The sequence below is a fragment of the Crocuta crocuta genome, unplaced genomic scaffold (genome assembly GCF_008692635.1).
Source record: "Crocuta crocuta isolate KB4526 unplaced genomic scaffold, BGI_CrCroc_1.0 scaffold80, whole genome shotgun sequence".
Classification (NCBI taxonomy): Eukaryota; Metazoa; Chordata; class Mammalia; order Carnivora; family Hyaenidae; genus Crocuta; species Crocuta crocuta.
In genome coordinates, this window is record NW_027527559.1 from 2937892 (window position 1) to 2965001 (window position 27110).

Genomic DNA, 27110 nt, shown 5'->3' on the forward strand with positions numbered 1-27110 from the left:
CCCCGGCGCGCCCCTGCCCCCCAGCCCTCGGGCCGCCGCCAGGTGTGCGTGCTCCGCGCGCGGGGGTTTCCTGGTTCGGGGGGAGGAAGGGCCGGGAGGCGCGGGGTTCGCCGCGCACTTGCCCTTTGTCAGCCACTGTCGCAGTCGGGTCACCGGGCGGTGGTCGGTAAACAGGGTAAGTTCTTTTCAGTGACCCAAATCCTCCGTAGGTTTACATTCTGTCCAGCTGCTGTGCGTTGAGCAAAAGATAAAGGCTGCAGTTGAGGCACAACACCTGCTCCGGCTGGAATAATCTGGGTGAAATTAAGACAATACCACTTTTTGTTTGTTTGGCTGTTTTATTTGCTCTGCTGAATTGTGCATGTCCCGAGCCGGCTTTGCAGACCGATTTTGACCTCATTTAAGAAAACAATGGTCAGTAAATCACGTCCATCATATTTTCGATATTATGAGATGTTTCACTGTAAGGTGAACAATCTGGAATGAAACAGTGTATTTTGGTGCTAATTTTATGCCATTTTTTAAGTTTGTTATTTGTGAAAGTAAACTTTATTGTTTCTCTGATGAATTTCTGATTAGAGAAACCGAGTGTCCTTGCTTTATTTTTTTTTTTCCCCGAATAACAGATTGCCTTATTTTAACACTCACTGTTGCACCGTTCTGTTTACTACTTGGATATCTTGGGACGAATCGCTGCTGCAGGAGAGCCTTCATTTCATGAACTAGTACAGTGATTAGGTCTGTGTGTACAGACCCTAATGTCACTGTGAAATTAGAGTAGAAGGCGGCTCCAGAGAGAGCTTCTCAAAACAAGGAAACGTTTCCCGGCCTTCACATATAGTGTGTAACGTGTATGAAGTATCCTTGTGAAGTACACTAATTTTTAACAATCATACTAGAGCGTTTACAGTATTTTTAGCAGCCAGTTTCCTGTGTACCGCCTATTATGCTAATCGAGGTACCCACGTCATCCTGATGGAACCTCACAGTATTATTGCCATTTTATAGATTTAAAAAAACTGAGGCTTAGATATCACTTAATGTTTTACTCAAAGTTAAACCGCTCATACATGTTTGATTTCAGAGATTAAAATCCAAACTCTTAATTAACCATTTTGCCACTAAGTCACTTCAGGTGGTATTGGCTGTTCTCATAGATAATGGCTCAGTCTCCAGTGTGCTCTTAACGGAATAGTGCAGATCAAAACATTGAAATTCTTCTCTCGTTGAAAATACCCTTCAGTCCGCAGTGCACTTTATAAGTGTCTGGAGTTGGAGGTGTTGGGGAGGCCGTGGACGGGTTAGGGAAGCAGGAAGGACAGATGGGGTGGGGTTCGTCAGGGCTCTTGGCGGTAAGTCACAGAAACCCACCGCAGACAGCCTGAGGGGAAGGAAGGGACCTTCTTGAGTCTTGGACAGAAAAACCCGAGAATTAAGGGGGCTTCAGAAATGCAGGCTTCAAGAGTTCACACAGGTTGCCTGGAGGTGGCCACTTCGGCTTCCGTGGTTACATCTGTCTGCTCTCAGGCAAACCATACTTCAAGTGTTCTCAGCCTGGGGTGGGGAGGAGGGCAGGGGTCAGGGAGAGACTCCAAATAACAGGCACTTTCTAAAGTGAGTCCCAGGCACCAAACACCACCCTACTGGGCAGCCAGTTAGGAGGTTAAATTAATCCTTAGTGAGTCTGCACCTCTCGACGAATGTAACTTTCTTTTCCTCCAGTCAGCACATTATTGTATGTTAATACTTGGTCTCTCAGTCACACAAAGCATCAGCCTCTTTGTAGTTAGTCGCTCCTTGTCTCCTAGGATGCACAACCTGCCTACCCAGGTACCTGCTTCATAAGTAATTGACTGCAAAAAGGAGAAAGGCCCTCAATCTACAAGAATCCTCTGCTTTTGTCTTCTTTTTCAAGCAAAAAAGGTTGCCAGGAAATGATGCCGAGACACAGAAACAGGCTCAGCAGTAGCCCAGGAGAAAGACAGTGGCTCGTTGATAGCGCAGAGAAGTGCCTGGCTTGCTTATCTGTTTGGGGTGGAATTGACATCCCTTGCTAACAGAGGACTGGGTGAGGTGGTGGGGAAGAGGAGAGGTCCAAGCATGACCTCTGGTTTGGGGCTTGAATAATGGAAACACGACAACTGAGAAGCCCGGGAGAGAAGCGGGTGTAGAGCAGAAAACCAACAGCTCATTTCCGGCGCTCCAGCCCAGGGGCTTTGCAGCCCAGCAGCCTGGTACACATACAGGCTCTGCCGCTTTCTAGCGGGTGGCCTTCTCTGGGCCTCCTCCCTGTCGCTGTGTGGTGGCGTTCCTTCTCGGATCCATTGGCAGCGCCAGGGAAGCCAGTGCCAGTCACCTGCGTCCCCACAGGCCTGGCATGCGTAAGGCTTGTCACAATATCGGCCAGTATTCGATACCAGCTGCAGATATGTGAGCACAGTACAGCATGGCGACCAGGGGTCGCTGGGACACTGCCTTGTTTTCACTGGAAGTCGCTTGTTTGTGAATCAAAACACCCGCCTTCAGGGCTCCCCTTAGCTGGCAGCAGCAGGAGATGGTCAGCTGGCCTTGATCATTGGGTTCATCTTCACACCACATCCTTTGGTGATCAATGGAATAGTTCCATTGAGAGGAATGTGCAGGGGCGCCTGGGTGGCTTAGTCGGTTGAGCGTCCGACTTTCGCTCAGGTCATGATCTCGCGGTTCGTGGGTTCGAGCCCCGCGTCGGGCTCTGTGCTGACTGCCAGCTCAGAGCCTGGAGCCTGTTTCAGTCTGTGACTCCCTCTCTCTCTGACCCTCCCCTGCTCACGCTGTCTCTCTCTCTCTCTCTCTCTCTCCTAGAAATAAATAAAAATATTAAAAAAAAGGAATGTGCACACACAACGATGATAGATCCTTCAGCGTCGTCACTGGCTACTGCGCACCTTACTGGGGTGTTTGGTCAGGGAGTGCTATCTTGGCGGATAATTGCTCTCTTCCCGTGTTTTATATATACTTTATATTGAGTGATATATAGACACAGGTTGAATAAACCACTCTGAAAAGTTGTTTAACTGGGGCATGGAATTCTTCTAAACTTTTCCCAAATCTTAAGGTACTAGTTAAAAGTGGAAGGAATCATATTTCTACAAGAAGGCTTGCAATTAAAAGTGAAATCCTAAGAGTCTAACATCCACAATATATAAAGAACTTATTTAAACTCAACACCAAAAAAATAGAATTAAGAAATGGGCAGTAGACCTGAATATGCATTTCCGCAACGAAGACATCCAGATAGCCAACAGACACACAAAAAGATGCTAAACGACACTCATCAGGGAAATGCAAATCAAAACCACAAGGAAATACCACCGCACACCTGTGACAATGGCTAGAAAAAAAGGCAAAAAAAACCCCCCAAAACCCAAAAAACAGGTGTTGGCAAGGATGTGGAAAGAAACAGGAACCCTCATGCACTGGTGGTGGGAATGCAAGCTGGTGCAGCCACTGTGGAAAAGAGTATGGAGGTTCCTCAAAAAGTTAAAAGTAGAACTAGCCTATAACCCAGCAATTTTACCTCTGAATGTCTATCAGAAGAAAATGGCACTTATTGGAAAAGACGCATGCACCCTTAAGTTTACTGCAGCGTTATTTACAGTAGCCCAGATACAGAAGCAGCTGAAGTGTCCCTCAGCAGATGACAGAGAAGGGGTGTGTGTGTGTGTGTGTGTGTGTGTGTGTGTGTGTGTGTGAGAGATGGAGGAGATGGAGTATTCCTCAGCCATAAAAAAGTGAAATCTTTTGCAAACAGCTTTTGCAACCACATAGATGGAGCCAGAGAGTATAACGTTAAGTAAAGTAAGTCAGACAGAAAGACAGGTGCCATATGATTTCACTCACATGTGGATTTTAAGAAACCAACGAACAAAGCAAAAAAGGCAAGCTCCAAAATACTGAGCATAGACCGCTGTCTGCCAGAGGTGAGGTGGGGAGGAACGGAACATCCTACCTACCTCATCTCCTCTCCCCTGCCCGAAGTCAGGGTCTTGGAGGTCAGGACCCGCCGGGCACAGCGGTCAGTAGCAGGAACTGGTCTCCGGCTGCCCCTCGCTGTGTCTGCGCACAGGTGGACGCACGTCCCGTGTGAGTGAGTGTTACACAGCTGCATGTTTTCTGTTTCGAAAGATCCAGGAACACGGCCCCATAGTTCCCGACACCTTCAAAGCGTGTTTCAGAGCAACAGCGACAAAAGCGGACCGTGCTGTGGACACTGCCTTCCCCGACAGCACCACCACCGATGCCGGCGGTCTTATTGAAATATCAAATGTTTTTACATCACAGCATATCTTTTTACTCTTATAGGCTCTCCGGACTCTGAGAAGCTGGTGACTCCCGGAGACAACAGTGCTAACTCAACAGGTGAGTTTGGAAGGGGCGCAGAGCACGGGTTTCTGTCGGTCTCGGGTACGGAAAGTCGTACGAGCAGGCGAGCACGTGGGGAGGAGGTGACCCGTTTGAGCCGCGAGCCCCTGACTCGTGGGTCCCCACAGCCTCCCTCGGGGCTGCGCTGAGGCGACGGCTCCCGGTCCGGCAGGGACGTGAAGGCAAGCTCAGGCTCCTGGCCCTCCTGGAACGCGTCCTGGGCCTCGGAGCCCACTTAGGAGTGAAGGTGTGGTCCGAACGCTTCAGGCCACCGTGTCACCGGTGCAGCGAGCCTCCCAGGCCCGACCGCCGCGGCCGACTCGGGGGAGGGGGACCGGGGGGACCTGCTTACGTTTCAGCCGCCGGCCGGGTTGCAGCCCATGACTTGCTTCCCGTTGAAACAGCGGGTGAGGCGCTTCGCTTGTCATTTCCCTCGGGACACGTGGGCGTCTTGGCTGCATCTGGGAGCCACGCTGATGCCGTGGGCGGCAGCCGTGAACTGTCACGGCGTGTGCCTTGCACTGAGGTCGAGACCAGAACAGGTACCTGGATCCTGTCACCAGACCCATAGCCTCCCCTCCCGCGAATATTTACACAGGGTCCGAATGTGCGGAGGCGTCCTGGGTGCCCAGGGCCCGGGCTTGCCCAAGCTCTGACTTCTTGGAATTCTCGTGGGTTGTTTTGTGTTTTATTTCATTGTGGAAAAATACACACCACGTGAAACTTGAGTTGTCAACCATTTTTAAGCGACTGGTTCAGCGACATTTTGCACGTTCACACTGCGGGACCATGCTTCTCACGGCCCCTGCCTCCCGGACAGGCTTCTGGCTGAACAGAGAACCCTTTTATTTTAGCGTTAGTAATTCCACGGGAAATTCTCCGTCTGGGGAAGGGACTAGATAGACTGCTCCCAAATGTAATGATGATTATATGAGGGTTTTTAAAAATATCTTACTAGGTTATTAGGTGGCTTTTCCTATTGGCCTTCACTGAACTCCTTCAGTACCACTGAATGTCAACTTCGCATGACCCCAAGAGGTAGAGGAAGGGTGGTAGTGAAGACCGTGTTAAGTGCTAGCATTTACAGAATGCCTGCAGCGTGTAAGAAACATGGCACACGTTTGCTGAATCTAAGTGCAGATGGGGTGTGGTTCTGTGTCACCCAGGAGACAGGCCCAGAGTGGTTTAGAAATTTGCCTGAGGTCCCATGGCACATCCAGGATTGAAACTCACTTCCTGGGATTCGAAGCCTGGGCGATTCACCACAGTTCCTGAAGCTGTGGTGTGGCCTCACCTTTAAAAACACTGTTCAGTGAAGAAACACCACTGGTGACAGTTGTGGATGGTTGTTAAGATCAGCATCTCCAGTGTCAGTGGGATGCTTTCAAACGCCCCCTCCTCTGGCACAGGGAAGGTCATGGGGGAGGAAAGCGTGGCCTCGAAAGGTTTTCTAACCACATCAGATAATACAGCTGCTATAAAATTTTTCGGTTCAGTCTGTAACACTTTCCATAACTTATTACTTCCTCTTAGGATCTTGAAACCCTATATAACATGTTGAGTTTGTGTGTTTTTGTAAGACGTGATGCTTAATATTTTCATAGACCCTTCTAATATGGGAAACTGTGTTTTTGAACATCACCAATTTCCTTGATGCTGTTGGTCTAACGTGGGTTATTTGGCATCGATTCCAAAAGGAAAATAACACTTTTCTTTAGCGAACTCCTGTATCTTGTGAACTGAAGGAAGATGTTCTTGGATAAACAAACTGCCAGCAATACTGCTTGGGACATGGTGCCTTCCGTTTTATAGGACTCCGCACATTAGATCCAGCAAATCTTTTTTCTCTATTTTGTTTGTTTTTAGTCTCCATCTAAGTTCCTTGAGAGCAGCGTCTGTGACTTCCCATCCCAACACTGTGCCTGGTGTATAGGAGGTAACGCACACATGTTGGTTGAACTGCATTGTGGAACCAAATACGTATTTTATCACTGCTGAGCCATCTCAAAGAACCACTGCATGCTTTTTGCACACGTGACTGGTCCATGCTCCAGCATTCTCCATTATTGTAGCTGTTTTGGTGTTGAATAACATTGATACTTGAGGTCAGAGAATCAGAAGTTGAGGTCACTTTGCAATTGTACCACTCAATTATATGTAAGGGTTGTGTTTTCATATGCCCTCATCATCATTTGAGGAGTATGAGCTGGNAGTGTGAGCAGGGGAGGGTCAGAGAGGGAGACACAGACTCTGAAACAGACTCCAGGCTCTGAACCGTCAGTCAGCACAGAGCCCAACACCGGGCTCGAACCCACGAACCGCGAGATCATGACCCAAGCGAAAGTCGTGCGCTTAACCAGCTAAGCCACCCAGGTGCCCCTCTACAGAAGTTTTTAATTGGAGTAACCCCTTGTCGCTGGTGCATCCCCACAGCAGCCGGTTACCATCCGGGCACCAAGCATCCCTGGTCTGGCCCTTCCCTCACCTGTGGTTGGTGTGGTTTTGTCCCGGCTGTGGCAGGACCGCAGCGACTCCAAGCTGACAGGTCTGAGACACCTGCCTGTCAGAGGGGGAGGGGGAGCCAGCCCCGTAGGCCGGGGGAAGGGCGCTCCAGGCAGAGGCAAGTGTCGGTGGGGGTGTCGTGGGACAGGACTGGGCCTCCTGTGTGTCAGGGGCACAGGCGGGGCCTGGCCAGCGCGGTGAGGGGACCACGCTGCCGTCGCGTGACCGCAGGTAGGCGATCAGGACCTGGAAGTAGAGGATTTGGGAAGTACAATTACGTTTGGAGACCTCATAAATAGAGTGGGGGGGGCTCGTAGAAGGGGAGACCAGAGATGCCGATTGGGGCAACGGTGCTGGCTCCTTGGGCCTCTCCTGGCTGGGTTGGGGACCGTAGGCGTCCAGGGGCTTCGAGCTGCGGTGTTTCTGAATCACTGTGCGCCCCGGGACGGCAGCCGTCAGGGCAGAGCTGGCTTGGTGTTCTGTTTCCCGAAGCCTCTGTCTGAAGCATGTCGCGGGCGGGATGCAGGGCCCCGGTTCACAGAGAAGCTGCGGGTGTAGACGTTGTCCTGTGAGCCCCCAGAGGCCCCCAGTCTCCGTCCTCTCCCGTGTCTGCGGCTCAGGTCCGGGGCTGGGTGACCGGCCGGCCGTGAGGTCTGGGGAGACCTGGGAAGTGGTGCCTGTCGGCTGCGCTTCCCGGGGTGCACGGGCTCGGTGCTGAACAGGGCGTGGCCGGAGAAACCGCGGGAAGGACGTGGACGGAGAAGGCGTGCAGGGACCCAGGAGCTCCCACAAGTGCTCCACGGAGAAGGGACTCAGAGAAAAACGGAAGTGGGAGGAGTTGTGAAACTCTCTTCCCTTTCAAAGCAGAAGACCCGATCACAGCACCAAGGGAAGGCCCGGGGCCCAGAAGCCAGCGCCCAGACCACCGAAGGGGGGCAGGGAGTTGGGGCGTTGGGTGCCGCGTGCGAAGGGTCAGGGTCTGGGTCCAGCACACACGGGATGCAGGAGCGCCTCCCCAAACCTGAAGGCCAGTGCACGTCGGAGCTTGGACACAGCTTGGACTGGATCCACAGCGCTTCTTTATCTGTTTTCAGTAAATATTCCTTTTCAGTAGAAAGCTGGTGGACTTGCTCTGGACCCACGACCCACCCAGCATGCAGCAGTGCGGGGTACAGTGGTCAGAGTTGCGCACTGATGGGCGTCAGGTGCTCAGGGTTAGGCTCCTCAGGGGTTTGCTCACCTGTGTCTTTTTTTTTTCTTACTATGTAACTTATTTACAGCTAATTATAGAATCCAAGTAAGGCACGTGCACGTTAAGACCTTTGACCAGTGCATGAAAACATGCAGAATGTAGCTCCAGACTTCCTTTCTGCACAAACCCCACCACATCCTTTTCCCAAGTGCTCCGTTCCCGCTAGAGGCTAGACTCCTCGTCCACCCAGACCTCTTCAGGTTCATCTCAGTTAGTGGAATAGCCATTCATGCAGTGTCTGGGGCCAGAGATGTCTACAGTTTCACAGGTATCCTTCCAAAACATTGTGTCAGCATAATCCTTCAGTGGTGTAGACGCTTGCCATTAACATTAAGTGGGTGATCCCACACACACACTCCTCTTTGCCCAGCATGTCTCACTGAAACCTCGTCCTTCCTCTCAGCTACATGCTAGCCCACGGGACAGATAGAACACAGACCCTATGCTTCCTAATAGCCACGTGCGAGTCCACGGGACAGACATAGCGTAACTCACACAGCCCCCTGCTGACGGTCACCTAGGTTGTCTGCAGTGCTGTGGCCAGCACCCTTCCTGGCCCACGCTGGTGCACCTCCCCACAAGGGTACCCGTGGGCTCTGTCTGCTGGCAGAGCTGGTGAATCAAATGGTGTAATACTTTAACTGGCGATTTTGTTAAATTGTCTTCCAAGAAGGTAACGTTTGCCCCCACTGGCAGTAAAAGGTGCCTGCTTCCTCCAGACTCCACAGCTCTGGGTAGTAGCAGACAGTCTACTATTTACTGATCTGAGATGTGATTCATAAGGTCTCACCGTTGGAGTTAGATTCCTTCCACTGAGTGGGGAATATTTTCATACTGGTTTTTGGGGAGGTGGTTATGGTTCTTTTTTAAAAACTGCTTTCTTGAGATAAATGTCACGTGCTGTACGTTTCAGCGTTTCTCAGCGTACTCCCCACGGTCCGTTTTAGACCATCTTCCTCCCCTCGGAAGCTGTCCACCACCGTCTCCGTCCTGCCCAGCTGCAGCCCTAGGCAGGCGTGATGCACTTTCTGTGTGTGTAGACGTCCTTCTAGACCCTGATAGGAATGGAGCCAGGAAGCGTGTAGCCTTTGAGACTGTAGCCTCTCCGTTAGCGGTGTTCTAGGTCCGTTCGCGTGGCGGCGCAGACCGTAGTTCATTCCCTTTCACGGCCGAATACCGTTCCCCTGGCCACATCCCGCTCCTCCATCCGTTTGCTGCTGCACGTTGAGGCCGTTTTGTGCCGTTTGGCTGTTGTGGAAAACGTGGCTGTGAGCACGTGTACACATATTTGCACGGAAGTACGTGCTTGGCTGCATGACGGAGGAGAATTGTGGAGTCGTGTGGAAACGCTGTGCTCGGTGGCCACCTTCCCCATCAGCTGCCCGCTTCACGTTCCCACGGGCCGTGTATGAGAACTCGGTCCCCTGCCCACCTCGCTGTCCCGGCCCGGGGGCATGCGCGCTCCTGGGATTTGTGGGAAGTACATGTGGGTCATTCAGATTACCCAGGTGTGCTCCTCAAGGGGTTTCCATCTCTATCCAGGGTTCAGGCTCACAGCTAAACTCTGGGAATTTCCCAAGTGTTAGGAGCACTAAAGGTGCCTTCTGGTACCCTAATGAGGTGACTCGGAGACCCCACCCAGAGCGGGGCTGGGCCAGCCTTGTGGTTGGGTGGCTAGAGCCTTCAGTCTCCGACCTCTGGTGGGGGTGGGGGGGTGTCAGGGGGCCCAGGCTGAAGACTTAGGCAGGCGTGACCAAGTACGAGGCCTCAGGAAAACCCAGAGTGGGTCTGGAGAGCTTCCTGGTGGTGACAGGTAGCGCTGCCGGGAGAGGGTCACCTGGCGAGGGCATGGGGGCTCCGTGCCTTTCCCCGGCCCTCATCCCCTGTCTCAGTGCGTCCTTTATTCCCTGGGTTCTCTGAGCCGCTCTAGCAAATTAAAAGAGCCTAAGAAAGAGGTCATGGGAACCTCCGAACCGTAGTAGGTGGTTGGAAGCGCAGCCACGGCCTCGGTGTGGTTTCCCGAGCCCTCGCCTGCAGGGGCCCATGCTGTCCCGTAGGTAAGTCAACTCTCAGTTTCTGGACACACTGCTGGTGGCCCAAGAATTGCTTGGTGTTCCGGGGGGCGGGGGGAATCCCTCTCACATTGAAATTGGGTTGGGGATCCCCGGTTTAGCATGAAACAGTATCTCGTTGTTTCTTTGTTGACTAATGAAGGCAAAGCACCTTTTCATGTGTTTCTTGGTCATCAGTGCGTCTTGGACAGATGTCTCAAGTCCTTCGTCCATTTGTCAGGTTGTCATTTTATTAGCTTGTTTTTGCCGCCTTTTTTTTCCTAACTATAAAAATAGTGTGGGATTCCTGTGGAAATCTTGGAAAAGTTTTTTTTTTTTATCATTATTGAGATACTTCCACCAAGTATTTTTAGTTCTTCTAAACTCAGACTTAACTACATGGGCACCGTTTCTTCAAAAGGGAATTAGCCGTCTCCTGCACATCATTTCACTGTGGTTCTGTCTTACTGCACGGAAACAACTAGTTGGAAAGTGACGGTTTTGGTCTCTTACCTGACTGTGTAGTGAGAACTGGTTTGACTACTTTCACTCCACAGTGAATGTGATCCTCTAGTTCTTCATGTTCCCCCAGCCAGCCAGCATGTGTGCCATTACATTTCGGGGAAGATAAAGAAGAAAATTGCTTTGCCTTTAAGTGACCTTGAGCAAATTAGTTAAGGTCGTGCTGCCTCAGTGCCTTCTGTCAAGTTCAGGTGTGTTGTGGGCTGGATGACGTAACGAGAATCAGCCGCCTTTAAAATGGCACCTGGCACAAACTAAAAACTAAATGTGTTCCTGCTTGCTGTTTGGCCAGTTGACCCTTTTCCGTGCCCTTCCTGTGTCCGCCTTCTCTGCCACGGTGCCTTTGCACGTACTCTTCTGGCTCCCTGAAGGGCTCTTCCCTCCTGCCTTTGCCGGTTAACACCGGTTCAGCTTTCCAATCTCAGCTCTTGCTTCCCTTCCTCAGGAAATAGTCTTTGACCGGCCACATCTGGTTGAGGGTTTAAGCTGGCCTCCCTAGACCACAGGTTCCCTCTTCAGGGGGCAGGGCTGGCTTCTCTCACTGCCTCGTCCCCAGTGCTCAGCACAAGACCTGACGTGCATTTCTGTTGAAACCAGGAGAAGCCAGATTAATGCTTGCCTCCCCAGTCTAACCTGGGAGATGAGCTGGGAGCTCCTTTGTCAACACGAAACCCTTCCCTGCCTGGCGTTCCTTGAACTGGAGGCGTGGCCTTTCCCTTCATGGGAATGGGCCCCGTGGGACTGGAGACACGTGCTGCATCCTGGGTGGCAGGTGTGAGAGGGGACGCCAGCAGCAGGCTTTGGGGTGGGAGTCAGGTGGCTTAATGGCCCAGTCGATTCCCCACAGCCGGCCCCGAGGGCCTCGGAGCTTGTTAGGGCTGAGAAGGGCTGCAGGCTGGTGGGGAGGGGGCAGGCCTCAGGAGGGGCAGCTCGGGACGGGAGCCGGGAAGGGGGCAGGCCCAGGCGCTGTGGGGAGGTCCAGTTGGGAGTGAAGTGGCCCCTGGTCTTGTGCTTCCCTGTCTCGGAGAGAAAGATGGGGGGTGGTGGTAAAGGGGGACACAGCTTGGGAACCACCGTGTGAACTTGGTGGGTGACCTGCGGATTGAAGAGGGCTCTTGGGGGTAAATCTCAGGGACGGTCATTGGTGGTTATGTGACCCCGTCGGTGTGTTGAAAATCATCAAGCCTTAGAGCTTAATTTGTCATTTTTTTTTTTTAAGTTTACTTATTTGAGAGAGAGCGCGAGAGCGCGCAGTAGAGTGCAGGGAGGGGTGCAGAGAATCCCAAGCACGCTCCTCAGTGTCAGTGCAGAGCCTGACGCAGGGCTTGAACTCACGACTGTGAGGTCCTAACCTGAGCTGAAAGAGTCGGATGCGCAAAGACTGAGCCACTCAGGTGCCCCCGATTTCGTAATTTTTATTAACTGAGCCACCCAGGTGCCCCGATTTCGTTATTTTTATTCACATTGTTTTGATTGGATAAGAGCCCAGTGGTTATCAAGGACGGATATGGACTAGCTTTCCAAAAATAGATTCCTGAGGGAAGTTTCATAACCAAAAGACTTATTTACCTGAAAAGCTGCACAGAATAGTTGAAGCCCACTCGTAAGATTTGTTTACATCAGCCTCAACAAGGTGTTCTTCACGATTGTTCCCGCGTGCCTCCTGAAAATTCCCTAAGGCATTAAAGCAAAGTGTCGTCCTGCGTGCGTGCTGTGAGACTCCACCCCTGTTAAGTCTGTTTACATCATAGTATGGAAAAAACAGAAAAAGCGAACAGCAGTTAACTGTGCAGATAATGGAAATATGAATCATTTATGACTTTCTCCAGAGAAAAGTGGCTTAAAACTGTCCTAAGTAGTAGTCTGGCTTTTATCATAAAGGTGTGCATATCGAGATTGCATGTTTCGCACATAAACACGAGGACACTCTTTTTTAAACCATCGTAATGCCAGTATTACACTTAAACATTTTTTACGGTTTTAATGAGGAATAATTGGCATACAGCATTGTATAAGCGTAACGTAAAAGTGGTATGATTTGACTTAGATTGTGAAGACCACAGTAATTTTAGTTAACATCCATCATCTCATAGATAGAAAAGCCCAGAAAATCAAACAAACCAAAAAAGAAATGTGCGTTTTGTTCTTGCGATGTGACCTTTGAGGATTTGCTCCTCGTTTTCCTGTCTGTCATCGAGCAGTGTTGGCCGTGGACCTACCCTTTTGTACACCACATCCGTTCGCCTTCCTTATCCCACAGCTGGAAACTTCTTCCTTGTGACCACCTTCATTTGCTCCCCTCCCCCACCCCTGCCTCCGGTGCCGATACAGCGGATTTCTTTTTCTATGAGCTTGCTTGTTTTTTTATTTTAAATTTCACACGTTAAGTGAGATCATGGGATATTGGTTTGTGTCTGACTTACTTTGCTTAACGTCATGCCCTCAGGGGTCACTCATGGTGTTGAAAGTGGTGGGATTTCATCCTTTTTTGCTGTTGAATGATATCCATTGTGTATGTATCAGAACTCCTAGCCCACCCATCCCCTGATGGACACATAGGTTGTTTCCATGTCTGTCTGGCTGTTGTAGGTACGCTGCTGCTAACATGGGGGTGCAGGGGTCACTTGGACACAGTGAACTTATTTCCTTTGGGTAAATACCCAGAGGTAGAATTGTTGCATCTTAGGGTATTTCTATTAATTTTTTGAGGGACCTCCATGTTGGTGTCTCCAGTGGCTGAGCTGTTTATACTTCTACCAATGTCACTAGCGTTCATCAGTGGTCTTCTTGATCTTACCCATTCCAACAAGACGATGCCTCATCCCGGCTTCGATTTGCATTTTACTGTTACCGAGTGACCGCAAGCATCTTTTAATGTACTTGTTGACCATTTGTATATCTTCTCTGGAAGAATGTCTCTTTAGGTCCTTTGCCCATTTTAAATTGAATTAGTGACATTTTGCTGTGGAGTTGTAGGATTTATTTTAATTATCTTTTTAGAACTGTAGTTGACTTAAATTTTAGTTTCAGCTGTACGACGTTGTGATTCAACATTTATGTACGTTACAAATTGCTCACCACACTACTTACCATCTGTCATCACAGTTACTACGGTATTGACCATAGTCCCTGTGTTGTACTTGAAGTCCCTGTGACTCCTTTTTAACTGGAAATGTGTATCTTTAATCCCCTTTACCTGTTTGACCCATCTTCCCATTCTCCTCCCTCTGACAACCATGAGTTTGCTCTTGTATTTGAGTCTGTTTTTGTTTTTTCATTTGATTTTTTAGATTCCATGTTTAAGTGAGATTATGTGGTATCTCATTTCTCTTTCTCTGACATTTTGTTGACCTTAATACCACTAAGTCCATCCATGTTGTTGCAAATGGCAAGATTTCATTTTTTATGGCGAGGTCATATTCTGTTGTACAATACGTGCTCATTATGTGCACTTGATCTATTGATGGTCACTCAGGTTCCTTCCTTACCTTGGCTGTTGTAAATCTGCAATAAACATAGAGATGCAGTTTTTTTTTTTTTTTTTTTTAAATTAGTGTTTCCATTTTCTTCAGTTAAATACCTAGAAGTGGAATTGCTGGATTGTATGGCATTTTTATTTTCATTTTTTAAATGTTTATTTTTGAGAGAGAGAGAGCAAGTGCTAGCAGGGAAGGGACAGAGAGAGAGGGAGACACAGAATCTGAAACAGGGTCCAGCCTGTTCTGTGCTGTCAGCTCAGAGCCTGACATGGAGCTTAAACTCCAGAATGGTGCGACCATGACCTGAGCCAAAGTTGGACACTTAACCAACTAAGCCACCCAGGCACCCCATATAGTAGTTTCATTTTTAGTGTTTTGAGAAACCTCCATTCTGTTTTCTATCGTGGCTGCACCCATTTACATTCCCACAACATTTTTTATTTCTTTTTGTTGATAGCCATCCTGTCAGGTATGAGGTGATAGCTCATTGCGGTTCTGATTTGCATTTCCCTGATGACATGTGATGGGGACCATCTTTTCATGTGTGTGTTGGCCATTTATATGCCTTCCTTAGGGAAAAAAGCATATCCGTGTCCTCTGCCCACTTTTTAATCAGATTGTTTTTTGTATTGAGTTGTATATGTTGGATATTAACCCCCATCAGATACATTATTTGCATATGTCTTCTCCCATTCTATAGGTTTCTTTTTGTTTTGTGGATGGTTTTATTTGCTGTGCAAAAGCTTCTTAGTTTGATGTAGTCTCATTTGTTTGTTTTTGCCTGCTTTGTCTTTGCCTGAGGACAAAACTACTAAGACTGCTATCCACAAGTTTATGCTTCTGTTCTCTCTCGGGAGCTTTACAATCTCAGGTCTTATATTTAGGTCTTTAATCCAGTTTGAGTTTATTTTTGTCTGTGTAAGAAAGTGGTCTGGTTTGATTTTTCTGTGTGTCCAGTTTTCCCAATACCATTTACTGAAGAGATGTCTTTTCCCCACTGTATATTTTTACCTACTTTATCTTAGATTAATTACCGTTTGAGCATAGGTTTTTTTCCTGGGCTCTCTGTTGGGTTTCTCTGATCTATATGTCTACTCATGTGTAATGCCATACTGTTTTGATTTTTGTAGTACAGACTGGTATCTAAGTGTGATACCTCCAGCTTTGTTCTTCTTAGGATTGCTTTGGCTTTTCAGGGTCTTTTGTGGTTCCCTATGAATTTTAGGATGATTCTAGTTCTGTGGAAAATGTTACTGGTGTTTGATAGGGATCACATTCAATCTGTAGTTGGCTTCTGGTAGTAAGGACTTCTTAACAACATAGGTATGCATCAAAAAGTTGCACGTTTGGTTCCAGACCACTGCGATAAAGTGAGTCAAATGACTGTCATGGTTTCCCAGTGCATGTAAAGTTATGTTTACACTACCATATAGTCTGTTAAGTGTGCCATCAGATTATGTCTTTAAAAATGTACATACCGGGGCGCCTGGGTGGCTTAGTCGGTTAAGCGTCCGACTTTTGCTTAGGTCCTGATCTCGTGGTTCGTGGGTTCGAGCCCCGCGTCGGGCTCTGGGCTGACTGCCAGCTCAGAGCCTGGAGCCTGTTACAGTCTGTGACTCCCCATCTCTCTGACCCTCCCCTGCTCACGCTGTCTCTCTCTCTCTCTCTCCTCGAAATAAAACATTATAAAAAAAAAAAAAAAAAAAAGTACATACCTTAGTTTAAAAATACTTGCTTGCCAAAAAAATGCTAACCATGATCTGAGCTTTCCAGATGTTTTAATCACTGATCATAGATCACCATAACAAGTAAAATGAGATATTGTAACTATCGTGAGAATAACCAAAATGTGACAGACACGAAGTGAGCAAATGCTGTTGGAACAATGGCACCAATGAAATTGCTTGATGTGGTCTTGCTACAACCTTCACTTTGTAAAAAAACAAAACAAACAAAAGAACTCATTGTCTTTCAGGCATAGTAAAGCAAAGTGCGATAAAACAAGGTCAACTTGTATGAATTCTTCTTTTCCATGAACATGGCATCTCTTTCCATTTATTTGTGTCTTCTTCAGTTTCTTTCATCATTGCCTTATGGTTTTCAGAGTACGGTGACTTGGTTACAGCGATGTCTTCTTCTTTTTCATAAATACGATTGTTTTACTTTTTTGTTTATTACTAGTGTGTGGAAATGCAACCAGTTCTTGGGGAGATTGTTTAGGATTTTCTATATATATTTGGCTATAGGACCAACTTGCTTTGGGTAGGGCTTCCTGTACTATGTCGAATAGAAGTAGTGAGAGTGAACATCTTTGTCTCGTTCCAGATCTTAGAGAAAAAGCTTTCAGCTTTTTGCCATTGAGTATGATGTTAGCTGTGGATTTGTCATATATGGCCAATATTATGTTGAGGTATGTTCCCACATCTGACTTCGTTGAGAGTTTCTATCATGAATGGATGTTGATTTTTTTCCAGTGCTTTTTCTGCATCTGTTGAGATGATATTTTTTATCTCCATCATTTTGTTAATGTTGTGCAGCACGTTGATTTGTAGATAGGGAAACATCCTTGTATCCCTGGAATATATCCCACTTTGTTGTGGCCAGTGACCCTTTTAATGTAGTGTTGAACGCATTTGGCTCATATTTTGTTGAGGATTGTTGCATCCATGTTCATCAGGGATATTGGCCTGTAGTTTTCTTTTTAGTGTCTCTGTCTGGTTTTGGTTTCAGGATAATGCTGGCCTCATTGAATGAATTTATAAACATTCCTTCCTCTTCAGTTTTTGGAATAGTTTGACTAGGATAGATATTAACTCTTCTTTACATTTTGGGGGAATTTGTGAATCCATCTGCTCCTGGACTCTTGTTACAAGTTTTTTCATTACCAATTCAACTTTTCTAGTAATTGGTCTGTTCACATACTTCATTTTTTCCTGATTCACTCTTGGAAGATAGCATGTTTCTAGGAATTCATCCATTTCTTCTAGGTTGTCCAGTTGGTGTAATTATGCAGAGTAGTTACTCTTACCTCTTGTGTTTTTGTGCTGCCGGTTGTAACTTGTCCTGAGTTTCTGATTCTGACTTCTCTCTTTTCCTTGATGCATCTGGCTAAAGGTTAATCAATTTTGTTTATGTTTTCAGAGAATCAGCTCTTGGGTTCAATGATTTTTTTTTATTAGTCTATTTCATTTTTCAGTTTCTTTAGGTATCAGTGTTGACTTGAAATTTTCTTGCTTCTTAAGGTAGGTCTGTATCACTGTAAGCTTCCTTCTTGGAATGATTTTTGGTGCGTCACAGATTTGGGGATGTGTTTTCATCTTCATCTCAAGATATTTTTTCTTTAAATTTTTTAAGGTTAATTTATATTTGAGAGAGAGACAGACAGACAGACTGTGGGCAGGGGTCAGGCAGAGAGAGAGGGAGACACAGAATCTGACAGGCTGCAGGCTCTGAGCTGTCAGCACAGAGCCAGATGCAGGCTTGAACTCATGAACCATGAGATCACGACCTCAGCCGAAGTCAGACCATTAACAGACTGATCCACCCCAAGGTATGTTTTCATTGCCTCTTGAATGTCTTACTTGACCCATTGGTTGTAGTAACATGTTTCTGAACATCCCCCTGTGTTTTTTCCCATTTGCTTCTTGTAATTGACTTTTGGTTTAATGCTGCTGTGGTTGGAAAAGATGATTGGTATGATTTCAGTCTTAAATGTTTTAGACTTGTTTTGTGGCCCAACGTGTGATCTCTTCTACAATGTTCCGTGTACACTCAGAGAATGTGTATTCTGGTTTTGGATGGAATGTTCTATATATGTTAGGTCCATCTGATCTAATGTGTTGTTTAAAGCCACTATTTCCTTACAGTTGTCTGTCTGGATGATTGATATAAATGAGGTTTGAAAGTCTCCTGCTGAAGAATTAAACTGGCCAGTTTCTTACACCATGCACAAAAATAAATTAAAAATGGATGAAAGACCTAAATGGGAGACAGGAAACCATCAAAATCCTAGAGGTGAACACAGACAGGAACCTCTTTGACTTAGGCCAGAGCAACTTCTTACTAGAAACATTGCCAGAGGCAAGGGAAACAAAAGCAAAAATGAACTATTGGGACCTGATCAAGATAAAAAGCTGCCCAGTGAAGCAGACAATCAACAAAACTAAAAGGCAGCCTACAGAATGGGAGGAGGTATTTCCATACAACATAACTGATAAAGAGCCAGTATCCAGAAACTATAAAGGCCTTACCAGACTCAATACCCAGAAAACAAACAACCTAGTTAAGAAAACAACAGAAGACATGAATGGACACTTTTCCAAAGAAGATATCCAGATGGCTAACAGACACATGGAAAGATGTTCAACATCACTTATCCTCAGGGGAATATCAACCAAAACCACAATGAGATTACCTCACACCTGTCAGAATGGCTAAAACTAATAACACAAGAAACAACAGGTGTTGGTGAGGATGTAGAGAATGGGGAAAGTTCTTGCACTGTTGGCAGGAATACAAACTGATGCAGCCACTGTCTGGAGAATTTAAGAAACTAAAAATAGAACTATCCCATGACCCAGCAGTTGGCACTATTAGCTGTTTACTCAGAGGATACGAAAATACAGATTCAGAGAGATACATGCTCCACCTATGTTTATAGCAGTATTATCAACAATAGCCAAACTATGGAGAGAGCCCAAGTGTCTATTGACTGATAAATGGATACAATGGAATATTACTCAGCCGACAAAAACAATGAGATCTTGCCATTTGCAACAACATGAGTGGAGCTTGAGTGTATTATGCTAAGCGATATAAATCAGAAAGTTAAATACCATATGATTTCACTCATACGTGGAATTTAAGAAACACAACAGATGAATGTATGGAAGTGGGAAAGAGGAGAGAGGGAAACAAGCTACCAGACTCTTAAATACAGAGAACTGAGGGTTTACAGAAGGGGGGGGGGGACATTAAGGAGGGCACTTGTTGTGATGAGCACTGGGTGTCATATGCAAGTGATGAATCACTGGGTCCTACTCCTGAAACCAGTATTATACTATGTGTTAACTAGAATTTGTATTTTTTAAAAAAAAGTCCCTGGCTATTATTGCCAGGTTTTCCTAGATTTGAGTGCTCCTAGCTCAGGTGTGTAGCTATTAGCATTTTGGGATCCCCTTGTTGAATTGGTGCCTTTATCATTATATAACTCCCTTTTCTTGTTACCTTTATCATGTAAAGTTTATTTTGTCTGACGTATTGCCTCCCCAGCTTTCTTTTGATTTCCATTTTCAGGGAATCTCCTGGCTTTCATTGGGTGTGTGTCTTTAAATCTAAGTGAGGCTCTTAAAGACAGCCTGTGGGTGGGTCTCTTTTAATCCCTTTAATTATCCTTTGGATTAGAGCATTTAGTGCATTTATGTTTAACATAATTATCGATGCACGCACTTACTGCCATTTTCTTGATTCCTGGTTTTTGTAGTTCTTTGTTGTTCTCTTGCTCTTCCCTTGTGATTTGGTGAAAATTTCTTCAGTGTTTGGATTTCTTTTCTTTAGTTTTTGTGTATGGGCATACCTTTAAGATTCCGGACCACCCCAGCAAAGAGAGTTAAATGAATTTTTTCGTTTCCCAATGCATTTAAAAGTTATGTTCATACTATGGCCTATTAAATTTGCAATAGCGTTCTATCTAAAAAAAGTTCATATCTTAATTTAAGAAGGCTTATTGCTTATAAAATGCTAATCATCACCGGAGCTTGCAGTGAGTCGTCATCTTTCTGCGGGTGGAAGGCCTTGCCTCTGTTGGCTGCTCACCGATCAGGGGCTGCTGAAGGCTGGGGTGGCCGTGGGTTTACTACAATAAGAAAGCAAATTTTGCCACACGGTTTGACATTTTTTCCCCATGAGCGATTCCTCTGTGACACACGGCCATTAGATAGCTTTTTTTACCCACAGCAGAACTTCTTTCAAAACTGGAATCCATCCTCTCAAACCCTCTCCCGCTTCATCAGCTAAGTTCATGTCTGATTCTGAATCCTGTGTCACCGTCTCAATCTTCAGGGCGCCTCTGCCAGGAGCAGATTCCATCTCAAGAAACCACTTCCTCTGCTAAGCGGCGCCCCTGCTCCGTTCGGGGTTTGCCAGGAGCTCGCAGCCACGCGGTCCCAGCTCCGGGCTCCACTTCTGATTCGAGACCTCCTGTTCCCACCACGTCTGCAGCCACTTCCTGCAACGCGGTCTTGAACCCTCACAGCCGTCCCTGAGGGCTGGACCCGACTGCTGTGGAAACCCCCCCTCTTTTTTTTAATGTTTGCTTACAGTTGAGAGACAGTGCGGGTGGGGGAGGGGCAGAGAGAGGGACGCGGTCTGAAGCCGGCTCTGGGCCCCTGAGCAAACGTGGCGATGTCCCTGTGGCCGCGTCTGTGAACCTTGAGGAAAGGGGGCGGCGTGGTCGCGGAGGGAACGGTCCCTTGGAAGGCGCCCCCTGCGGGTGTTGCGGCGGCCACCCCGGAAGAGCCTCCGGAGATGCCTGGCGTGCTGCGGGCACCGCTGCGGGTGAGGGCAGGAGTCGGGCCCCGCAGCTACCGCACGTGTGGGGCCACCGGCTTCGGGGAACAGGGCACGAAGGTGCTGGGGCTCAGCGGGGACCCCGTGGGAGGGGCCTGGGCCCTGGGAGTCCAGGGCGTGAGGGGTGTAGGAAAAGCAAAAACAAAAGCTCTGGACCGTGAAACGAGAAAAACTGAAAAGCCAGGGCGGCGCCCAGNCCGCCAGCTTTCCCGCGGGTCTGTCGGCCCACCGGCTGTAGACCGTGAGCAGCGCTGAGGACGGACTGTGACGCCAGCCGTGTGCGGTTCGTGTCCCTGGCTGAGCTGCAGGGGGAGCACCCTGGAAGGGGCTGCGAGGGCAGGGGTGTGTTAGGAGCTCTGGGGCCCACAGGGCTCTTGTCTGGATTCAGGACGACTCTCCGGTGGAAGCGGCCCCGGCTCTGTCCCGCAGGCTGTGCCCCCTTGTGCGCTGCTCTGCACACACCACGTGTTCTGCGGGCCTCACGGTGCAGCGGCGCTGCGCGGGGCTGTGGCTCCACTTCCCCCCCAGCACAGGCCCACTGCCCCTGCTCCAGGACGGGACGGGGACGCCCCCAGCTCTGGGAAAGGACGGGGCCTGTGCCCCCCCCAGCTCGGGGATGGGATGGGGCTGGTGCCCCCCTAGCTCCGGGCCGGGCCTGTGCCCCCCCCAGCTCCGGGACGGGACGCGGCCGCTGCCCCCCCAGCTCCGGGCGGGCCTGTGTCCCCCCAGCTCCGGGCCGGGCCGGGCCTGTGTCCCCCCAGCTCCGGGACAGGCTGGGCCTGTGTCCCCCAGCAATAGGACAGGATGGGGCTGGGGTGCCAGCACCAGGCTGCCTGTAGCATCCCTTTCAGGCTGTTTGGGCAGGAGGGGCTGGAGGCTGCACCCCACGGTTGACCTGAGGGGCTGGGGGCTGCGCCCCACGGTTGACCTGCGGGGCTGGAGACAGGCCAGGATGCAGGGCCACAGCCAGTGTATTCATTTGAGGACCCACAGAAGGCAGGGCTGTGGTCCACACTGTCCCTGGTCTCAGCCCTGCCTGGGTTCTCCAGAGGAGCGGAGTTGGGGGGAAGTCCGTTTGCTACATTCCCCGTTGGGCACACCCTGAGCAGGGGCTCCCTAAGAGGCCCACCTAGTTTTAGGAGCACAGCGGCAAGGAGCATTGATCTGACAATAGGGGCTGCTGTGTGCTGTAGGTAGTCAGAGGTGGGATCCCTATGAAGGTATTTTTACTACGAAGCCATCGTACATGCTAGTCCTAGGAAGATACTAGACCGGGTGGTTGAGATTGGTTCGGTTCAGTATTGTAGGATTAGAAAGTTTAGGGATGGATCCTGATGTGATCCTCAAGAGGCTATAGAATAAGAAGCAGAGACCTGGGTTTAGTCGTTCTCTTTGACACCCTCATCAAGTAATGATTATCAGGGTAGGGACAAGCATGGCTCCAAATGGAACGAAGATACAATCACTTTTGTAGGTGAGTGTTGTACCGTATAGTTGTTTTCGGGTTAGAGTCTCCGATAACTGTGACTGGCTGTAAGAATTAACGGTCAGAGTCCTGCTGTCAATGCTCGTATGGCTGTGGACAGTGAGTCCGAGAATAGTAGTGAAAAGTTAAAACTGTTACTAAATTGATTAAAGTAGATAAGGCTGATGAGGCTAATTAATGAGCTGTAAGCTGTTAATTCAGATTATGTTGGGTTTTGATAGCCATGTGAGTGGAACTAGTGTGATAGTTGGGATAGTAATTGTCAGCCTTGTGGGAGGGGAGGGCCTTGTGCTGCTTCACAGGCATTGAGTGCTGGCCAGTGTGAAGTGATCCTTTAAAATTACTATGGACACGATGATGAATAGGGATAATATTATGCCTCCTAAACATAGAAGGGAAGATACCAGGTGAGATCGATATATTAATAACCATATGAGAGATATAATAAAGGCCAGGAAGATATTAATATATATACTATAGACATTTGGTAATTGTAGTGTTAACTGTAACCTAATGAGTCGAAGTCATTTGTTTCAGTTTAATTATCATATTCGGTTCATTCTAGTCCTTTTTTGGGTTCATTCATGAGCTAGACTTGCAGCTAGTAGTAAAATTAATAGTAGTGCTGTAGTAAGTATAGTTGGTAAGTTTGTGAAGCTCAGGGTAAGGGTAGTAGGAGTGCGATTTCTAGGTTGAAGAGTAAGAACGTGATGGCTACTAGGAACAGTTTTATAGAGAAAGGTAGACGGGCAGATCCTATAGGGTCAAATCCGCATTCATTTGGGCTTGCTTTTTCTGCGTAGATATTTAATTGGGCCAGTCAGAATGCAATCAGTACAAGTACTGTGGATAATAATGTGTTGGTAAGTAAGGTTAGAATTATTTTTATCATTTCTTTTTGGACTGTACCAAAACTGATTGATTGGAAGTCAGTTGGCCTAGTTAACACTGAAGAAATAGGATCCTCATCCAAAGATAGAAACGTGTAAGAATAGTCCTACTACATCTACCAAATGTCAGTATCCAGCAGCAGCTTCTGATCTGAAGTGGTGGTTAGATGTGAAATGATATTTTAATTGAGAAAGGAAGCAGACCGTGAGAAAAGTGGATCCAGTGATTACATGGAGTCCCTGGAATCCTGTGGCTGTGAAGAAATTAGATCCGCATATTGCGTTTGAAATGGTAAAGGCTGTTTCCAAGCTTGAAGCCGTGTGAAGTACACCCCTAGGGAAGTTGTCATAAAAGGGTTTGGAGCAAATGTTTTCGATTGCCTTCTATTAGGCTGTGATGGGCTCAAGTCCGTGATGGGGGAGCTGGATATGCACCCGGGTCCTCTCCCGCCTGCAGGGAACTGCCCGGTGCTGCGCTGGCCTCAGGGAGGGGCACTGCGGTCCCTCCTGCCCCCCACCTCACATGCTGTGTCTTGGTCTGTGGTTTGGGGGTGCTTCGGCCTCACCCCCACAGCCTGGGACTCTGTGGTGTCTCGTGTAGGAGTAGTTAGTGGTGGCCTTGGGGTGGGGCGGGGGCACAGAACGGTCCTGTGTCGCCCTCACTCTAGAGGATTTCTTACCAGAGGCCAAATGAAGCCACTGCTGTTGGAATTTGTTCTCATCAACGTGTACTGCTTTAGACATTTTTTTTAGGAAAAGGAGTCGTACACGTATTTTTAAGTAAAAGGGTGAATTTCTAATGTCTTTAATGTGTGGACCTTGTTGACTACCTCTTTCTTGATGAGAACCTCTTTTCTCCTTGAGTGAAAGAACATGCAGCTCCCATGTACGAGGAATATGATGGGCTCATGACAGATCACCACACGGGGTCCTTGACCTTTTCCCAGTCACACCCCGTGGTCATGAGAAACTCACGACGGACTGGCTGGTGCCAGAGCCAGGAGACCCCAAAATAAGGCACTGCTTTTGCCAGACGGGAAGGGCCCCTCCAGCGGCTGACGCGGGGCGGGGTGGAGACGGAAGGTCCCTGTGGAGCCCCCCCCCACCCCCGGGGCGCCTGCTCCAGGAAACCGGACATCCGCCCCTGCTGCTTAGAAATGGATGGTGCGGATCTCATCTAGACGGTGCACGGCTCGTGTCCTACAGCAAACGTCCTGCAGGCCCCAAGGGACCCCTGGGGGCATAGTTCCGGGGAGACCACCAGATTTGAGAAACGATGTCGGCAGAAAACCCCCTTTGCCTTAGTCCCTTAGTCCTAGGATTTCTCCGCCTGTGTGTTAAGCACCCCCGATGCCCAGCTGTGTGATTGTTCCTTCGTGAGCTCAGCACCACGCAGCCCTTCGCTGAGCCCGTAGACTGGGTGGGGAGTACCCTGAGAGCTCAGTTCCCTGAGAGCAGCTGCCCGCAGGTGGGCTCCCGGGAAGCCCAGGGCCTGCAGGCCCCCAACCTTCTCCTCAGATCTGGGCAAGAAACCTCTACGGGCGGGGGGAGGTCAGGGAACAAGCGTGAGCAGCCATTAAGATAAGAATGGGGAGGAATGAGAAACAAACATCTGAGTGATTCTAACCTGCGGGGTTTTGTGAGATTGATGAAGCAAACTGTGAAGAGTATGGCGATGTGTGGGAACCTCTCAGTTCACGAGAGCATTTATTTTTTAAATGTTTATTTTTGAGAAAGAGAGCAAGTGAACACACACACACACACACACACACACACAGGTGGGGGAGGGGCAAAGAGGAGGCGGGACAGAGGGTCCCAGGCAGGCTCAGTGCTGTCAGCAGAGCCTGATGCAGAGCTCGGACCCGCAAACTGTGAGATCATGTCCTGAGCCGAAATCGGAGCTTAACCCCCAGGCACCCCCACAATCTTTGGATTATTGGTTCCTATTGACTGGTTTGAGTTTCCAGTGGCCTTTTTCTTACATAATTGAAAGCAAAAGAATTGCAATGTGACCTGACCCGTGTGTGCCTCAGTTTCCCTCTGTACTACTTCATGGGTTGTGGTGAGGATTACGTGAGGGACTGTTCGTGTACCTGCTGTGTAAGTGCTGGCTCTTGTTCTGGCGCACGCACAGCGGTCAAGAGGGGGGTCTGCGCTCTCAGAGGTCACTGCAGGTCCTCAGATGCCGTCGGGTGCAGGAACCCGGCTGGTCTTACATCCAAGCCACCTGGGGCTTGTGCGGCCCCTGATAAGCCTGAGACAGTCCCTGGCTGCGTGGTCTGTGCGCTGGACGGGGTGTGGGAAGGGGGCGGAGCCGGGGACCTGACCTGACCTCTGGGCGGGGTCTGGGGAAGGGGGCGGAGCCGGGGACCTGACCTGACCGCTGGGCGAGGTGTGGGAGGGGGCGGAGCCGGGGACCTGCCGGAGGTGGTGGCCTTAGGATGCTTGACGTGTAACTAAGGCAGGACAAAAATCGTTCTACTGAAAGGTGAGCATGCGAAGTGCGGACCCACCGGGAGCACGTGGAACGGGGAGAGGTGGCTTCCAGGTAGCGGGTCTGGAAGGAGGTGGCCCCTGGACTGGGCGCGGCACTGGGAGAGGAGGGGAGCTCAGCGGTCAGGAGGTGGGTCCCTGCCGCAGAGAAGGTCCGGGCCTTGTCGGTGCGCGCGTTCCCTGCGGGGATGGAGGTCGTGACCATGGTGACCCCTGGGCGCTCAGGCCGGGCTCGGTGCAGGTAATCACCTGTGCCCGAAGTCGCACAATACCTGGGTGAGATCGGGAGCGTGTCCCTATTTTAGAGGCGGGTACGCGGTTGGAAAGTGTGCGGCCGTTTGAGCGCCGGAGGGGTGACCGCGGCCACCTCCGCAGGGCTCGGGCAGACGCCGAAGGGTGCCGTCAGTGCGTCCCGACCGGCCTCGTTCCCACGGCTGCACTCCGCCTCCGGGGTTTGCGGAACCGGTTCTGAGCCGACGTGCTGCCCGTGAACGTGAGCGCCGTCAGAGTAGAGCAGGACGGCGCGTCTGCGAGCCCCACCCCCCCGTTCTCTGGGTCTCCTCGGGGACTGGGGGTCCTGGGGGTCCCGGCTCCCCTCGCTGGCATCGCCCCGGCTGTCAGGTGGCGGGAACAATGCTTGAATGTGTCTCCAGTTCGCTGTGGGATGAAATAGAATATTGTCCGTGGGATGCTTATAAACCGCTTACTGTGTGTAGTCACGGCCTCAGGGCTTCTAGATACACGGGGTCATCGTTCCTGCACTCGAGTGGGTCACATGTTGTTGGAGCCGCTGGCCTGGCCTTGGCGTCAGGCCGCCCTCCCGGGGCCCTCGCCTCTCAGTCTGCGGCTTGAATCCGCAGTCGGCTAGGAAAGCGCGTAATAGCACTTGTTAGCGGGTCTAAAGTTAAAGCGCTGTGATAGGGGCCGAGAGTTGTTATAATCTCGTTCGATGCAGGCCTTTTTCTTTCTGTCACTGGAGGGCTTGCAAAAACTGTAGAAGGTAGTGCGGATGTCCTTGCTCTCTCAGCCCAAAGCACGTAAAGTCTAAGAATCCGGTCCCCCGGTTCTTCCCCTCCAGCAATTCCCTAGAAATATCACTGGTGTGGGCGCCTGGGGGGCTCAGTCAGGTGAGCAGGACTTCGGCTCAGCCCACGACCTGACAGTTAATGGGTTCGAGACCCACATCGCGCTCTGTGCCGATGGCCTGGAGCTGCTTCGGATTCTGTGTGTGTCTCCCCCTCTCCGCGCCTCCCCTGCTCACACTCTGTCTCTCTCAAAAATAAACCTTACAAGAAAGAGAAATATTACCGGTGTGAATACGCCAAACGGGTTACAGGCGCTGCTGTCAGCTTGCTCTAAAACTCCGGTGTCGCTGTGCGGGTACAGGGTGAGTCGGCTGTGCGAGGGGGCCCCGAACGCGGTGCGGAGACTCCGGCTCGGTGGTCGGGACTGAGCACTAGCACCGCC

At 49.4% G+C, this 27110-nt stretch overlaps 1 protein-coding gene across 1 annotated transcript in view; it reads left to right on the forward strand.

Moving 5' to 3' along the window:
- TMEM123 (transmembrane protein 123) overlaps positions 1–27110 on the forward strand; it is a 44702-nt gene that overhangs the window by 2183 nt on the left and 15409 nt on the right. Inside the window, exon 4 of the mRNA XM_077770036.1 lies at positions 4342–4398. Coding sequence (XP_077626162.1) covers positions 4342–4398 — 57 coding nt within the window. The remainder of the gene's footprint in view (positions 1–4341; positions 4399–27110) is intronic.